The 12,366-nt window shown below is 35.4% G+C and overlaps 1 protein-coding gene across 6 annotated transcripts in view; it reads left to right on the top strand.

Annotated features, from left to right (window-relative positions):
* FAM114A2 (family with sequence similarity 114 member A2) overlaps positions 1-12,033 on the top strand; it is a 46,021-nt gene extending 33,988 nt beyond the window's left edge. For 4 of the 6 annotated variants that reach the window (XM_032158441.2, XM_032158442.2, XM_058440070.1 and 1 more), the window contains 3 exons: positions 4,305-4,377; positions 7,217-7,270; positions 9,068-12,023. In XM_032158441.2, coding sequence (XP_032014332.1) covers positions 4,305-4,377; positions 7,217-7,270; positions 9,068-9,202 — 262 coding nt within the window. In that variant the 3' untranslated portion in view covers positions 9,203-12,023. Of the gene's footprint in view, positions 1-4,304; positions 4,378-7,216; positions 7,271-9,067 lie in introns of all 6 variants that reach the window. The other 2 variants (XM_032158440.2, XM_058440069.1) reach the window with 1 other exon arrangement.
* The last annotated feature ends 333 nt before the right edge of the window (positions 12,034-12,366 follow it).

The following is a 12,366-nucleotide window of genomic DNA, read 5'->3' as shown; positions in this document are numbered from 1 at the left end:
ATGAGAATTCCTCTAAATGACGCAAATTGCAGGAGTTTTCTTGGCCTGTTTCCGAAGTTTTATAAACGTCTCTCTCAAGAAACCATTCACGTCACACCCATCCACATATTAGATGGTTTGTTCATTTTAGTTGTTTTTTTCTTTTCATTGAACCATGATAAATCAACATTATAAATCTGCCCTTTTTATTAACCAACTCATGCTCTGAAAACTATTTCTTTACAGATTAGTTTTAATAGGAACGGAATTTGGTATAAGTGAAAACAGAGAAGAGTTCTAAGAACCTCAGTTCTTAATAATAGTTATTATTGAGTGCTAATTTTATACCATGCCAAGTGCCGTGCTAAGGGATTTGCATGTATAATTTCTAATTTTTATAACTCCAAAAGTAAGTGATTAGTCCAGTTTTAATCATGAGGAAATGCAAACTAGAGGAGTTAAGTAATCTGACTGTGTTGTATGGCCTGGGATTTAGACTCAGGTCTGACCGAGTGTCCTGAACCCATTCTTTTTTTCTCATTATATTGCTGATTTGTACAAAAAATTTTCAAAAATAGTATAGATAATCATAGGTAGGGAAGAAAAGGCCCAGTAGTTTCTAAGCAAATGTCTTCATTAAAATAATGAGAGTTTTCATTGGAAACAAATGTATGAGAGTGCCCATTGTTAGAACTAGGAGGGGCTGTCAGTCTTCTGCAGACTTCCTCTTTACTTGCACCATCACCATCCCACTACAGCATCCCATAATAGGGGGCTCATTTGTCTTCTTGAACATCCTTAAGGATGAGAAACTCACAACCCTAAAAGGAGCCTGTTCTGTACAAAAGAGGCTATTTCTGCTACTTGGAATGTTCTTTGAAATGGGGTTCACTCCCTCTCTGAATTCAAGTCTACTCAAATGCCACCTTTTTAGAAAAGCCTTCCCTCACCACAAAGTCTAAAATAGCAACTTCCACCATTCTCTGTCCTTTTACTCTGCTTTATTTTCTTAGCTTATATCACCACGTAGTACTTATATGTATATGAATATATATGCGTGTATATGTATACGTGTGTGTGTATATATGTATATGTATGTAGTCTCATCCTTAATTTAGCAAGTAAGTTGAAATCCATGAAAACTGGGACTTTTCTAGTTCACTGATATGTTCCCATTGCCTGAAAGACTTTAAGTAAATAAAATCTGGCAACACAAGACTTTAGGTAACTATTATTAAAGATGGACTAATCACTTACTTTTGGAGTTGTTGTACAAATTAGAAATGATACATGTAAATCCCTTAGCATGGTGCCTGGCATATAATTAGCACCCAGTAACTAGTAACTATTATTAAGAACTGAGATTCTTAGCATTAATACATATTTTAACTTTTCTAAATGGAATATAGGGTCTTTTGAGTATGACGTCTCCTTAAAACGTATTTTAATTATTTTCTATTTGATTTAACTTGAACATATACTGCTTTCTAGAGGATTTTGTAGAGAAATGTTTTTCTAAGGACTGAACTTCCTTTTTATGTAGCATGAGTGCCTGCTCAGATGGGTCTTCTTATACATCAGGTGGCTGATTTAGGCATACAGTAGTACCCCCTTATCTATATGGGTTATGTTTTAAACCACTAGTGGATTCCTGAAACTGTGGATAGTACCAAACTTGATTGCCGTTATTTGGAACACATTTCCATTCATGTCTTCCACCCACAAATTTAATGCCTTTTCCGTGTTTTTAAAAAATATTTTACTGATACATAATATATATATGGGATACATGTGAGTGTTACATGCATAGAATGTATAATGATGAAGTCAGAGTATTTGGGATATTCATCACCTTGAGTATTTATTATGTCTATATGTTGGTATCATTTCAAGTGTTCTACATTACTTTGAAATATACAAAATATTATTGCTAAATATAGTCACCCTATTCTGCTATCAAACATTAGAATTTATTTTTTTCTATCTAACTGTATGTTTGTACTCATTAACCAACTTCTCTTCATCCCCGCCCACTCACCCACCCACCTTTCCCCATTTCTGGTATCACAATTGTTCTGTTCTCTATTTCCGTAAGATCATGTTTTTTTAGCTCCCACATATGAGTGAGAACATGAGGTGTTTGTCTTTCTGTGCTTGGCTTGTTTCACTTAACCTCATGACCTGCAGTTCTATCCGTGCTGCTGCAAATGACATTTTTTTTAAATAGCTGAATAATATTCCATTATATTGTGTGTGTGTGTGTGTGTGTGTGTGTGTGTATATACACATATATATACACACACACATATATATATACACATATACATATATAGACACACACACACACACATGCACACACACCACATTTTCTTTATCCATTTGTCAGCTGACTTAGGTTAATTCCGTATCTTTGCTATTGTGAATAGTGCTGCAATAAACATGCAGGTGCAGGTATCCCTTTGATATAATTTATTTATTTATTTTCCTTTGGCTAAATACCCAGTAGTTTGGTAGTTCCGTTTTATTTTTTGAAAAATCTTCATACTGTTTTTCGTAATGGTTGTACTAATTTACATTCTAACAATGTATAAGAATTCTCTTTTCTTGGAATTGTTGCTAGCATCAATATTTTTTTTTTTTTTTTTTTTGAGATGGAGCCTTGCTGTGTCACTCAGGCTGGAGTGCAGTGGCGCAAACTCGTTCACTGCAGACTCTGCCTCCTATGTTCAAGTGATTCTTCTGCCTCAGCCTCCTGAGTAGCTGCGATTACAAGCATGCACACTGCGCCCAGCTAATTTCTGTATTTTAGTAGAGACAGGGTTTCACCATGTTGGCCAGGCTGGTCTCAAACTCCTGACCTCAAGTGATCCACCTGCCTTGACCTCCCAAAGTGCTGGGATTATAGGCATGAGCCACCATGCCCAACCGTTTTTTGTCTTTTTAATAATGATAGCCATTCTAACTGGCGTGAGATGATAGCTCACTGTGATCTTGATTTGCATTTTCCTGATGATTGATACATCAGTAATGTTGAGCATTTTTTCGTGTATCTGTTGGTCATTTGTATGTCTTCTTTTGAGAAATGTCTATTCATGTCCTTTGCCCATTTTTTAATGAGATTTTCTTTTATTGTTGAGTTCCTTGTATATTTTGGATATTAGTCTCCTGTCAGATGAGTAGTTTGCTTTTTTCATCTTACTCAGTACATATCACACACTGTAACTATAACTTTTGCAGTTAGTGGTGCAACAGCAAAACTAGCATGATTTCTTTCTCCTCACAGTTTTATGGGTAGAAAATTCGTTCTTATTGTAGATTTAGCTCCCTCAGCATATATTTTTGTTTTTCTTACTAAGTGAAGATCTTTCACCTTTTCACTTCAAGGAAGCACATTATGGCTTCTCTTTGGCATATCTGAATTGCCAGCATCACAACTCTTGGGCTTAGGGGCTGCCTTAGCCCATTTAATGTTACTGTAACAGAGTATCTGAGGCTGGGTAATTTACAAAGAAAATAGGCTTATTTGGCTCATGATTCTGGTGGCTAGAAAGTCCAAGAGCGTAGCAGTGGCATCTGCTTGACTTCTGGTGAGGGCCATGTACTGCTCCACAACATGGTAAAGAAGCAGAAAGACAAATGGGTGTGTGCAAAGAGACCTGCATGAAAGACTGGACTTGCTTTATAACTACGTGTTCTCTGGGACCTAATTTATTTCCCCCAGAGTGAGAACTCACTGACTACTGTGGTATTGCATTAATCTGTTCATGAGGGCACCTACCACTTGGTCCCACCTCCTAATACTGCCATATCGGGAATCAAATTTCAACATGAATTTTGGAGGGGACATATCAAAACCATAGCAGGGGCCATTATTAGGTAAAATAAGGGTTACTTGAACATAAGCACTGTGATAACACAACAGTCAGTCTGATAACTGAGATGGCTAATATTAATAGCTGACTAATGAGTGGGTTCTGTGGATATGCTGGACAAAGGGATGATTCATGTCCTGGGTGGGATGGAGAAAACAATGAGAGATTTCATCACACTACTCAAGATGATGTGCAATTAAAAACTTATTTATTTCTGGAATTTTTTATTTATTATTTTCAGATCATTATTGACCATGAGTAACTGAAACTGCAGAAAGCGAAACCACAGATAAGGGGGGATACTGTATTTACTCCCTTGAAAAGCTTTCTTCTTTCACACTTAGTACCAGGAGTGATTTGTTCTCTTCTGACAATTGTTAAGTATAACTTATTTTTTAAAAAAAAAGGAAAAAGAAAAGAAAAAACGTTTCTGACTTTTCCTTTCTTTCCTAGGATGGCAATTGTGTTGTGTAAAGAGTTGTCCTCTCTGTCTAAAGAGTTCACCACCTGCCTAACAACTGCTGGGGTAAGAATTCATGCCTCTTATTGCAATAATGTTTGTCTGGTTTCTTTAGCAGTTTAAATATCATAAAATTTGCTCACTTTAAGTGTACAATTCAATAGTTTTTAGTTTTTAGTATATTTACAGAGTTGCGCAGCCATTTCCATAGTCTAATTTTAAAACATTTTCATGAGCCTTCCCCAAAACTCGTACAATCCCCATTCCCTTTCACTCCACATTTCCCCAGCCCTAAGCACCATGAATCTGCTTTCTCTCTCTATAGATTTGGCTGCTTTTCATCTTTCACATAAATGGGACTAAACAATATGTGGTATTTTGTGTTTGGTTTCACTCACTTAGCATAGTGTTTTTGAGGCTTATCCACATTGCAGCATGTATTAATACTTTTTATTACCAAAAAATCTGTCTTATGGATATATATCACATTTTATTTGTTCATCAGTTAATAGACATTTGGATTATTTCTGCTTTTTGGCTATAATGAATAATGTTGCTGTGAACATGCATGTATGTTTTTATGTGAATATGTTTCCATTTCTCTTGGGTAGATAGCTAGGAGTGGAATTGCTGGGCCATATGGGTGATATGGGTCATTAAGAAATTACCAAACTGTTTTCCAAATTGGCTGCTCAGTTTTACATTCTCACCAGCAGTGTGTAAGGGTTCCAGTTTCTCCATATCCTTGCTAATACTTATTATTGTTTGTTTTTATTTTAGCCATCCTAGTGGGTATGAAATAGTATCTCATTGTGGTTTTGATTTACATTTCCCTAATGTACATCTTTTTTCTTTCTTTCTTTCTTTCTTTCTTTCTTTTTTTTTTTTTTTTTTTTTTTTTTTTTTTTTTTGAGGCAGATTTGTTTGTCCTCATGTGAGTGAAGTGGCGATTCAGTCATCAACCTCCGCCTCCTGGGTGCCTCCCAAGTAGCTGGGATTACAGGCACCTGCCACCATGCCCAGCCAATTTTTATATTTTTAGTAGAGACAGGGTTTCACCATGTTGGCCAAGCTGGTCTCGAACTCCCGACCTCAGGTGATCCACCTGCGTTGGCCTCCTAAAGTGATGGGATTACAGGTGTGAGCCACCGTGCCCAGGCAATGTTGAACATCTTTTAAGGTGCTGGTTGGCTATTTGTTTGGCTTCTCTGGAGAAATATCTATTTCAGCAGTTTGCTTGTTTTAAAACTTGGGTTGTTTGTGTTTTTGTTATTACTTGTAGGAGGTTTTTTTTTTTTTTTTAATTTTCCTAGTACAAGTTTCTTATCAGATTTTTGATGGGAACGTATTTCTCCAAGTCCATGAGTTGTCATTTCGCTTTTTTGATCGTGTCCTTTGCAGTGAAGTTTTACTCCTCTGTTTTCTTCTAAAAGTTTGGTTGTAGCCCTTACATTTATGTCTGTGATCCATTTTGAGTTAATTTTTGTGTATGGTGTAAGTAAGGTAGGGGGCCCTACTTCATGCTTTTGCATATGGATATCCATTTGTTCCAGTACTATGTGTTGAAAAGACTGTTCTTTCCTCCATTAAATTGTCTTGGCTCCTTTGTTGAGAATCAGTTGGCCATAGATATATGGATTTATTTCTGGACTCTGATTTTTAGTCCATTAATTTGTATGTTTATCCGAATGCCAGTATCATATCGTCATGATATTGTAGTTTTGTAGTAGGTTTGGAATCAAGAAGTGTAAGTCCTCCAACTTTGTTCTTATTTTCAAGATTTTTTGACTGCTTTGGGCCTTGTGCATTTTCATATGACTTTTAGGATCAGCTTGTCTATGTCTAATTCTAATTAATTTTTGTTCTCTTCTGTTTATGAAGTTTTCAGTATTTTTTATGCTATCTTCTGAGACCTATAATGGAAATATAGACCTTGATAAAATTCAAACTTCAGATTTTGACTCTGGTTTTAAAGAGCAACTCTGTACTTAGACTATGGCAGTGCTCACAGTATGCAGTTGCCAGCTAGTTGGAGAGATGTAGTTAAAGCTAAAGTCTTTTGGGGATTTTAAAAATTGGAATTGTAAAAATTTATGAAGATGTATGAGCTATGGAAGATGATTGAGAAACCAGTAATAATGAGTTAGGATAAAATCAAGGACATTTTAAGCAAGCAAATGAAAATTACTTTATAGTAAGTATATCAGTCTCAGTGTAGCAGCAAAATTACTGTGGGTTCTTAAATTTTATGTATTTGTTTATTTTAAAGCCCTAGTCATGAACATTACATTTGTTTTAATTAAGACCATGGCCTAAGTTAATTTTTTAAAATTTGAGTTTAGATTATTCCTGTAAAGGATAATCTTTTGGTACAGCTTCACTTTTCCCTGTAATATTTTCTTGACAAGAGGATCTGGGTTTCCTGAAGTTAATCTTATAAGGCCAAATCTTTCTGTGTGTTCCATAAAGATACTTTAAGCCAGCATATCAACTATAAGATGCTGACACATACAAGTATTAAATTTACATTATTTATTTATAAGACTTTTCTAAACGGCCTGTGTTAAAGACCCTTGAATTTTTTGAGCACATGTTCCATATCTACATATTTTGTTTTAAAATGGTTCTAAGGTTTTGTGGTCAAATGAAGATACTTTTTAAAGTCAATAAAAAGGTATAAAGCAATACACTGTCAATATGGATAGCACAGAAAGATATTAAGAAGGAAGTTTAAAACACTTACAATTTCACTTTCTAAAGATGACATTTTGCTCTCAGTCCAGACTTCTATGCTTATATTTACTATTTATGTACGGGTGTGTGTGTGTGTTTTAAAGTGTGATCGTACTCCACTTACTGTTATTTAACCTACTCTGCTCACTTAAAAATGTATTCTTTATTCCAGGTCGAAGAAATGGCAGACGTCCTTAACCCATTAATCACTGCAGTATTTTTAGAGGTTAGTAGTAATTGTTTTTAAGTCTCTGACTCCAAAGGTATTACGTACTAATTAACTCTTCTGAAGCCTTTTGTTTTTGGCTTTTTAATTTTTTTCACCATATTGGTAGTTTAGCCATATTGATGTAGACATGACCAAAATAGTGTATATTTGATGTGTATTCCTTCCTTATTAATTACAAAGCATACAGTTGAAGCTGCAGGGTACTGGAAGAAGCAATAGACTGTCATTCCTTAGTACTAATCCTTGACAGCTTAATGGACAGTTCACAGTAATGAAACACCTTCTGAATACCAGCTGGTAAACATGAAGGGCTGAAAATTAGAAACAGGTAAGCACTGCTTCCTAAAGGACTAAAGTTTATGCAGAGGTTTGTTACAAAACAAAACATTTTGTCATTTCCTTGCCAGGAAATCATGCTTTGTTTTGTCAGAAAGGTAGTGTTTACATTATCCTCATCATTCCATTAGATTTGAGAAGGTAGATGGTTTAAGTCAATGGAAAAGAGGATCCTGTGACTGATTATATTACCTCCCTATGTGATGTTTTCTGGATTCCATGTTTTAAGAACTCTACCTTGTAAACTAACTGTGCAAACAACATAGACTTTTTGATGATTTGTTTAAAACATGTTTATGTAAGTCTGGGGGGAGAAAATGTATTTGATAGTTAAGTTTTAGATGTTAATTGAAGAAATGTTTTAACTGCCAAACTTTTCTCTAGTTTTAAATTCTTTTGACATTACCATCAAGGAAATGATTTTAATTCTTTAATTACACAGTTTTAATCGAGTAGTCAGGGAAACTATTTTGATCATTTTAATAATTTTTAAAAATATAAGTTTGTGATTTAGTAAATGGCAGAGTGGTGCAGTAGAAAGGACTTTGTAAACCAGGAGCCCCATGTTGCCCTGGATCTTCCTTGATTTGTTGTGTGACTCTGACAAACTTCCTTATTTTCATATGCAACATACGCGATTTACTGGACGATATCTGAGGTCCCTTTTGTGTGGGAAATTGAGTATTAAGTGTCACACTGAATTTTAAATAGGAGTACTTGCCATTGATAAATTTTAAAAAGGTAATCTCACTTGATATGAGATTATTTTTAGTGGATTTTTTTTTGCATACAGATTTGAAACACTCTTGTCTTTGAAATTATACATTTTTATCTTAATGTAATGAGCTCTCTGTTGATATTGTTTTGAAAGGTGAGGGCTTTTCAGTATAAATGAAGTCCAGCAAACTGAGGGTAATGATTCTCTAGCACTTCTGAAAAATGTTGTTCAAGATAGAAATATGTCTATACTGTCATCTTTGAAAGCAGTATTCTTTGTTTATGTGTGTGAGCAGTTATTGTGCTCACTGATGGCATTGAGTCCATGGAAAAAGAGCTATCATAATGGGGTAGAAATTCTATAGGTGTAGGATTTATAGCCTTCTGAAAGCCTCTTTCAGTAATTGACCACAACATCATGACAGAATCTACCCCACTGAATAAAGGAATACATAAGCTTTGAATGCCAAGTCTGAGCAGGTTGCCAAAAAACAGCTACCATTTCTGATGGGCAAGTTGGACAAAATGCTGACGTTCTCTTTTGGTGCTCATATCATCTTAAGAGCTAGATTCTTCTCCCTATAATAGAGTTTACCAAAATGGCCAAGTCACTGCTCTTATTTGCCAGGCTATGAATTCAGTTAGATTACAAAAATTAATCTGTTCCCTTGTTGTCTTACAGTATGTCTTCTCTTTTAAATAACTAATATTTTCTTTTTCTTGTTTTTTCAATCCTGGCAGGCATCAAACAGTGCCTCCTACATCCAGGACGCCTTTCAGCTACTCTTACCTGTACTAGAGATCTCTCTCATTGAGAACAAGATTGAATCACACAGGCATGAGCTGCAGGGCCAGAAGCCTTTGTTAGAACATTGAAGAATGGAGACGTTTTGACCTGGGACTTGTGACGGCCAAGGAATGCCACCTTATTCTGGCTACTCCTGCAGAAATGAAGGAGTGGGGTTATTTTAGTATATAAAAATTCAGGCAGGAGAGATGGTTTAAAGAGGAAGATTGTTGCCTTCAGTGTTTGATTGAAGTATTCAGGTCCTCACAGTATTCTTTCCAGTTGTTGTAATTCATAAATTATTTGAAAAGAAACTTTTGTAGAAAGTCCAAGAATAATAACTCTAGATAAAGATTAGTGGGACACTCAGGCAAAAATGTTGGTCTTTCTTTGACATGTTGCAAAATGTTATCAATTTTGTCATGGATATAATTTGCAGCCCATGGATATAACTGGTCGATAAGCCAGAGAAAAATAATTTAGTGTTCTAAAATTCATGGCATGTGTGGTTTATTAATGCCATGTACTTTCTCCTTTCTGGAATAAAATCTATGGCTTTAAGAAAACTGAGCATATGTAAACTCTGTGATGATTACCCTTTATCACATGAATTCTTGGAAATAGAAAGTTTCATATGCTTTTTAAAATTCTTAGTAGATATTCGGCATTGAGGAGAAACTTGTAGACTATTATAGCCACATGAATTAACTATAGCAAAGTGCCCTTTTTCTTCAAATTGCTCTCCCTCCCCAGGATGACACACTTCATGTCATAGCTGAACCCTACTCTACTGGATTGAAGGCCAGTAAATGCAATTTAGAGAAGCAGTTTTATGTTTGCAGATATTCTGAGTCTCTTCAGGATGTGTTTCGTGTCTACCGTATTTGCAGGATAAATTCTTTAACACCAAACTCCAAAGGAATGTTGAAGCTGTTTTAGCAATGAGGTTTTTTTTGTTTGAGTGTTGAAGTGGGCCATAGTCCTTCAGAAATGATGTTCATTTATGATAGGATTTAACTTCTAAGGCAAAGTTTATTTTTTCCTCATTCCTTTTTGTTTGTTTTAATGTATTCTTTAGCATGTTTTTGATATAACTTTTATCCTCCAGATCTTAAGCTTTCTTTTTCTCTCTTCAGCAATTTAAGAGACTATTAAGCTGTCTTCTTCCTAAAAGCTATTTTGGTATCTATTAATTTAAAAAAAATTCTCCAACTTTTTGGTTTTTAACAATTAAGATAATTTGTTAGCTCTGCCCTTCATCTTCTAAAACCTTTGTAATAAAATGTATTAATCATGTTATTTGATCCTTTCATTTACTTTTGTAAACACGAGCCCTAATACCTTACTTAGACCAAAAAAAAAAAAAATAGCACAGCAAAACCATAACATAGATTAGTATAAAGACTGTTTCTATGTAATCTCCTTCTGTGGGGCAGGAGTCAGTTAGTAAGCAAGGAAGAGAAATAAATTTGGTTTAAAAAGGTATACCAACAGCACTACAGTGTTACTCTGCCTGTATTCTGTCTTAATATGATCAGAAGTTTTTGAATATTCCTTTTTAAAGACAAATTTCACCCTTCCCAGCTTGAATATTTCTGAAGTTTCAGAAAAACAGTTGCCTTCTGGTTACAAAGGCTGGTATCACCAGTTCTGAATTGTTGCCTCAAGCTTGGTTGATGTGTCTGAACCTGTATCCCTTGAGGGCAAAGTTTAGAAACTGGTCACTCTGCCTACTGTCTGTTCAGCCTCTTGTACAATGGTAGTTTGGCAGCTTTAAATCCTTAGCCTAGAAATGTATTTAAGGTTTTTCTTTCAAGAAATGGGGTGTACATATGAAGGAGAGAGTAACAACTCTTTTTATACACCTATTCAGATTTCAGCATTGAATTTGGCAAACTTTAGGTCTCACATAAGGTAAATATGATTCAACTAACTCTTTTTTTCTCATCGTCTTCCCCATTAGCTTCCCCACCCCCCCATATATATTTATTTATTTTAATGGAGTTAGGGACCACTAGTGAAATGATGAAAGGCCCAATTCTGAGTAACAATTGTCTACTCTTCACATAAAATATACTGAAAAAGAATTAAGGTTCCTTGATCCAGTAGACATAGAGAAACATAAACATTCATGACAGATGAGTAGGTAAATTCAGGGATCACTTTGGAACTTGCTGGATTATGGTGATGGTTTTTGGAAGTATGTGCTTCATTATTTTATTTGGGGTAGTTACAGTGTTGTAGTTTTTTGGTAACAGCTACACTTTTGGTACTATTTTCCCTTTAAATTTTTGGTGTCTAAGATTTACCACTAATTACTAATATATGCCTTTCCAATTCATTTAAAACCTTAATAAGTGAAATGTTCAGGTATTGCTAGGGTAAATGCGTCTTTTCCTACTATTGAGATTTTAAAAGGCTGAGATTAAGAGAGACTTTATTAATTTGATCTGGAAGAAGTAGAAACCTCTATGAAACAATTTTTATTTTCCTTTACATAATACCTTAGAAATGTGTTAAAGACAAGCTATATTTTCCTTACTTGCTTTTGATAGTTTTTTTTTTTAAAGCATAGATATCCAGGTTGGCAGGCCTCTGAAATGTGAAATTGTAATTTTTATAGATGGCATTACTACGAATCTGAAATCAGTGCTAGGTGTACAAATGTGAATTTTTCAATCCTGTAATCAAAGAACAAGATCTTGTGGGTTCCTACTGCTGAAAAAGGATGCTGTCTTTTGTACTTGTTTTTAATGAACGACCTTTTTTGAGGGAGAGCTATTTTATAGGTAGTTGCTATTGATATCTCCATTTGAGAAATAGACATTTTTCTGTATTTCTAGAGGTGTTCTGAATTTTAAACCTGAATTCTTCAGTTGAGAAAACCCAGAATAAAATTATACCCACAGTGGGCACTCAACAAGTGTGATATTTCACAAATGTCAGAGACTGAGATGTTTTATTATCTCTTTGTGTGTATGTGTGTGTGTGTGACGGAGTTTCACTCTTGTTGCCCAGGCTGGAGTGCAGTGGCGTGATCTCGGCTCACCGCAACCTCTGCCTCCCGGGTTCAAGTGATTGTCCTGCCTCAGCCTCCGGAGTAGCTGGGATTACAGGTGTGTGCCACCACGCCTGGCTAATTTTGTATTTTTAGTAGAGACAGGGTTTTTCCACGTTGGTCAGGCTGGTCTCGAACTCCCAACCTTAGATGATCCACCTGCCTCAGCCTCCCAAAAGTGCTGAGGCGTGATTA

The sequence above is a fragment of the Hylobates moloch genome, unplaced genomic scaffold (genome assembly GCF_009828535.3).
Source record: "Hylobates moloch isolate HMO894 unplaced genomic scaffold, HMol_V3 SCAFFOLD_6, whole genome shotgun sequence".
Taxonomy (NCBI): Eukaryota; Metazoa; Chordata; class Mammalia; order Primates; family Hylobatidae; genus Hylobates; species Hylobates moloch.
This window is presented reverse-complemented; position numbering and strand designations above follow the sequence as displayed.